At 35.3% G+C, this 4,835-nt stretch overlaps 1 protein-coding gene and 1 pseudogene across 1 annotated transcript; both read left to right on the top strand.

Moving 5' to 3' along the window:
• Positions 1-1,295: 1,295 nt before the first annotated feature.
• LOC111367400 (CASP-like protein 1E2) lies at positions 1,296-2,401 on the top strand. Its single transcript, XM_022988256.1, has 2 exons — positions 1,296-1,642; positions 1,848-2,401. Exons 1-2 carry the CDS (start codon positions 1,398-1,400, stop codon positions 2,173-2,175), a joined length of 573 nt encoding a protein of 190 aa, XP_022844024.1. The 5' UTR covers positions 1,296-1,397; the 3' UTR covers positions 2,176-2,401.
• An 865-nt stretch (positions 2,402-3,266) lies between these two features.
• The window catches only part of LOC111374038, a 17,760-nt pseudogene continuing 16,191 nt past the window's right edge, over positions 3,267-4,835 (top strand).

Below are 4,835 nucleotides of genomic sequence, written 5' to 3'. Positions count from 1 at the left end.
CCACTTGTCAAGTTTGTCATTGATTTTGTACATGATTTTGTACATATAGAATAATTCTAAGAATAATTTACTGATTTCAGTATAACCATTGAAATTACTTTTAGAAAAGTAAATCTTTACTTATAAATAAAATAAAATATAATGAATGTAATCTTTAAAAATCTATCTTTACTTTTCTTTTTAGTTAATTTACTAACAAACACTGTTATAGTTCTATTTGTATCTTTAATAAGTTTTACGTTTTTTTTAACACGACATCACGTAAACGTGACACGTAACGTTGCACTTATATGAGCCCTAATCCTATCTACTTACTACAATATTATACCTAGCTCAAACTTTTATAAAATGGTACGAATTGAAATTGACATGACTGGACGTGACAAAATATTATTGTCACACCAGGAGGGGACATGAGGTGAATTTTGGAAACAACCATGTGAACAAAGTAAAGGGTTCAGAAGTTCCCACAAAATTGTGGCTCTGCTCTTACATTATCTTCATTCAAACTGGTGACTCTTTTATGTTAATTTCTGGTGAATTCATTCAGATTCCTTCGTTGGAATTTTCAACGAATCATTTATGACAAGTTTGGCATTTAGTCAATAGTAGACGAGACACTATGAATAATTTGTTTTTTTACTATTGATTTTACCAGATATTTCATGATATTATATGATTCAATATATTTTGTACTTCAGAATATTCTTACGTTGGATAATAAACAAAATATAGATAATCAATATATTTTGTAGTAATAAAGAAAATCCCACCAACAATCAATTTCAAAGCATTAATCTTAAATAATGTGATATAGTGTCTCCCATATATGTAAAACTTAACCAATAAAGAAGACAATGTTTCGGTATCATAGAGTTCAATTTGATATAGTGTCTCCCATATATTCGTATCAAATTAATCATACGAGAATACAAAATAGCACAATCATTAATGCTATATACGACTCAAAATGTAAATAGATAATTAACCCAATTATGATGAAGTCGATTTTCCTCAAATTGTATCAAATCATATACGAATACGAAATAACACCATCATAAAATGGAATATGAATCTCATCAATATTTAATCCTGAAATAACTAATCAAATCGATCGCAATCAAAGTGTCGAAAATATCTCCATAACTTAAAAATATTACGTGAAGGCCACATGCAATTATAATCCACCAAACTCCCACGCCTTTTGCCAACCATATCCAGCTTCATCCATTAATTACCCCACCTACCCCACTACCCTCAAACAAACTAAAATGTGTGTATATATAATAGACATATACATAGTTACGTACACTTATAGAGAGAGACAAGAGAGAGTAAGAGGTCCCATATTTCATAATTTCTCGTCTCTCGTCCTTTGGAACTTTTCTCTAGGGAAAATGGAAGTTCAAGATGCAGGCAAGGTTGGTGGCCACGGAGGGAAGGAAGTGATGGTGGCGAATAGAAGAAGAATGAGGGGTTGGGATTTTCTTTTGAGGTTTTTGGCTTTGGGTCTGACACTTGTGGCGGCTGTACTCGTCGGAGTTGATAAGCAGACAAAGATTGTTCCGTTCACGTTGGTACCGACACTGCCGCCGGTGAATATTCCGGTCACCGCCAAATGGCATCACATGTCTGCCTTCGTGTAAGTATTTCTTACACTCCCTTTGCCGCCTCTGCCTTTATAATACATGACTGCTTTCAAACTTGCATCTCGTCTAAGAATTTAAGTTGTTATCTTACAAGATATTTATCCTTTTATCAAGAATGTGAAACTCGTATAATTTTCATAAACACAGCAGCGACATAATTTGAACTCGAAAATTTTCTTTTATTTAATGATTTTTCAGGTACTTTGTGGTGGCAAATGCAATAGCGTGTTCCTATGCAGCTATATCATTGGTCTTAACATTGGCCGGAAAGGAAGGTTTATCAGTGGCGATAATCATATTCGACCTAGTTATGGTAGCGCTGCTCTACTCAAGTGGTGGCGCCGCCTTGGCCGTGGGTCTGCTCGGCTACGAAGGCAATTCACACGTCCAGTGGAAGAAGGTGTGTGGTGTGTTCGGAAAATTCTGCAACCAAGCGGCCATTGGCATTAGCCTGTCTATTCTTGGTGCTGTGTTGTTCTTCCTGCTCGTTGCACTTGCCGCTCTGCATCGCCGCAAGAAAAATTAGTGTAGTACACGATCGTCTTCGACATAACGAATTTTATGTTACTACGTTGTATGTTAATGTGTTGATTTAGCATTTACGAATTTATGACGCGAGGTTGTTAATTTGTTACTTCATAAAATTATTTATGTGCGAATAATCTTGTGAATCATTTGTCGACCATAAAAGGTGTCATTTGGTGAAAACAAGTCACCCCTTGCTAGTTGCGAATAGTTACAGGTTCCATGAACTTCTGGTGTTTCGTGAAATTGAATCACGTTGACGTGACACGATTTGATTTACATAAATGCGCAAGAAGATTCGAACCAATTTTAAGAGAACTTAGTACGGGAAGCTTGTATTGAGATTAATCTAACAGACAACGTAACTGAAATTATTTACAATTCATTTTTCTCCATGGAACATGTCAAGAGCAGAAGTGGTTGTAGGAAATGAAACCACATATTTTAGATTTAATTAAGGCCGTTTGATTGCATTTATTTTCCACCCAAATTCTTACTTCGAAGTATTTGATCGCTATTTTTTTTATTAAAAATATGTTATAACTTTTGAAAATATGCCTAATTTTTCTTGTATATTTTTTTTGAGGGAGTAGGTTTTTGTTTTCCACAAAACATAGAAAATATTTTCTTTTCTAGTGATAATTTTCATTCCAATCAAGCACACTTTAAGTGAAAAAACTAAATTTATTAGTTATGACAAACGTTAAAACATAATTTTCTATGGTTTGAATTTAATTATCAAGTATTGAGTTTTAATGTGATTTTACAGACTTCACACTCATTTTTTAATGCTTTCATCTACCTTGGGAGTATATGAATTAATGAGTTTGTTGAGACTAATACATCGTTTACTATATAGATACTTTATTTTGAAATTTTTCCATCGCTGAATGATATTTGATGTATTGTAGTTCGAATAGAGATGTAGCAAATTCAAATGTTCTGACTTAAAATCTATTTTATTTCAAAATTTACTTGTTCCCGTTTATGTAACGAACCGCACTACACGTACAGAATGGACACTTACAGAGGCTTTACAGACTACACTCAAAGGGGGGAGGTTGGCATTTTTTTGCAATTTTTTTATCATCCATGGGTCCTGCATGGGACCGACCTCATGGGTCTGTTTTGTAGGAGTTCTTCATTCCTCTCTATATATGGTTTTGCTGTTATGTAACCCATGTAAACTTAGCCGAACGCCTTTTTGAAAAGGATATAGCTAAGAGACCGAATTGCTTGAAATCGGAGTTGGCCCACTTGTTTGACTAGAAAAACTAGAAAGTCCAATTTCATATAAAAAATAGTTGCTATGAAAGAGTTTGACGAGAGAAGTAGATACATTTTACTACTTTTTTCAAGTCAAAATATTGTTGGCTTAATCTTTATTCATTCCCCATATTCAATGACAGTCTTTATTTAATTTTTTTTGGCTGGAACTATAAAATATGTATTTGTCTTGCAGGTATTCAGGGTAAGATGAGGGATTACCAACTTGCTGGTTTGAATTGGCTCATAAGACTGTACAAGAATGGCATCAATGGAATACTTGCTGATGAAATGGTATGAGCAGAGACTAGCATTTGCCATTGAGTAATGCAGCAATGCACATAATGATATTTGTTTTTGTCACTTCAATTCTGGGGCTTGGTAAAACTTTGCAAACAATTTCCTTGCTAGGGTATTTGCATGAATTTAGAGGAACAACTGGCCCTCACGTTGTTGCTCCAAAATCGGCACTAGGCAATTGGATGAGTGAAATCAAATGTTTCTGTCCTGTTTTGCGCTCTGTAAAATTTTTGGGGAATCCAGACGAAAGAGTAATGCGGAAGCTCTCTCAAAAGGATCTTCAAACGGTGGTTTTTCAGGCTCAATCCAACGTATCTTTCTCTACCAACAACCAATCCAAAACGGCTCCAAACCACAACCAAATTGATTCACCTTGGTTGCTATGCAATCTTACCTACGTAGGACAAGAAACGATGATGATTTATCGCCACAAAAGCTAAGAGAAGACACCACAAAGGTATACTATGAAAGAACCACCAATTGCACACGTTATACCAGCGTTCTGGACACTTCTGGACACCTTTTTTCTCACACAAAAGGGGGCAGCTGGGATTCTCTTGTTTCTTCTCTCAAAATCACACAATCATCGTATGAAAGTGGATAGGGTTATAGCCAAATATATACTCTAGGGTTAGGCTTTAAGTTGGGCCAATAAAGGGGTAAACGGGCCAAGATTCAAGCCATCCATAAGGAATACAATTGGGTCGGGTGTAGCTCATGGACTTGGTTGTTGGACTTATTTCATTCATCGGTCTATGCCTATGAAATAATATTAACCCACGTTAGCATCATAGCCCGGGATTTATTGGGTATCAAAAATCCAACAAATCTCTACCTTGATGCCCAATAAATCTGCAAGCAATTAAAACACACAGTTAACACTTGCATAATCAAGGTAGCCAATAAAATTGGATCACAGACCTTACCTCGTGTTTCTAACTTGAAACACATACCATACTTGCTCCATGTACTCATTGGGGCTAAGGTCAAAAAACACCCAAGTAGAAACAAATATTTAACAGTAAACAATCAAGAGCAAATACACATGCGATGACGATATACTATAGGATAACACACATAGATCTTTTCAGAAAC

This window comes from Olea europaea, chromosome 2 (assembly GCF_002742605.1).
Source record: "Olea europaea var. sylvestris chromosome 2, O_europaea_v1, whole genome shotgun sequence".
Lineage (NCBI taxonomy): Eukaryota > Viridiplantae > Streptophyta > Magnoliopsida > Lamiales > Oleaceae > Olea > Olea europaea.
The sequence above is the reverse complement of the archived record's forward strand: the minus strand, read 5'-3'. Positions and strand labels throughout refer to the sequence as shown.

Bases quoted from the DNA above. Each gene is read 5' to 3' on its own strand.
- LOC111367400 (XM_022988256.1), top strand. From the start codon at position 1,398: ATGGAAGTTCAAGATGCAGGCAAGGTTGGTGGCCACGGAGGGAAGGAA. The intron at 1,643-1,847 runs GTAAGTATTTCT...ATGATTTTTCAG, and splicing joins CATCACATGTCTGCCTTCGT to GTACTTTGTGGTGGCAAATG.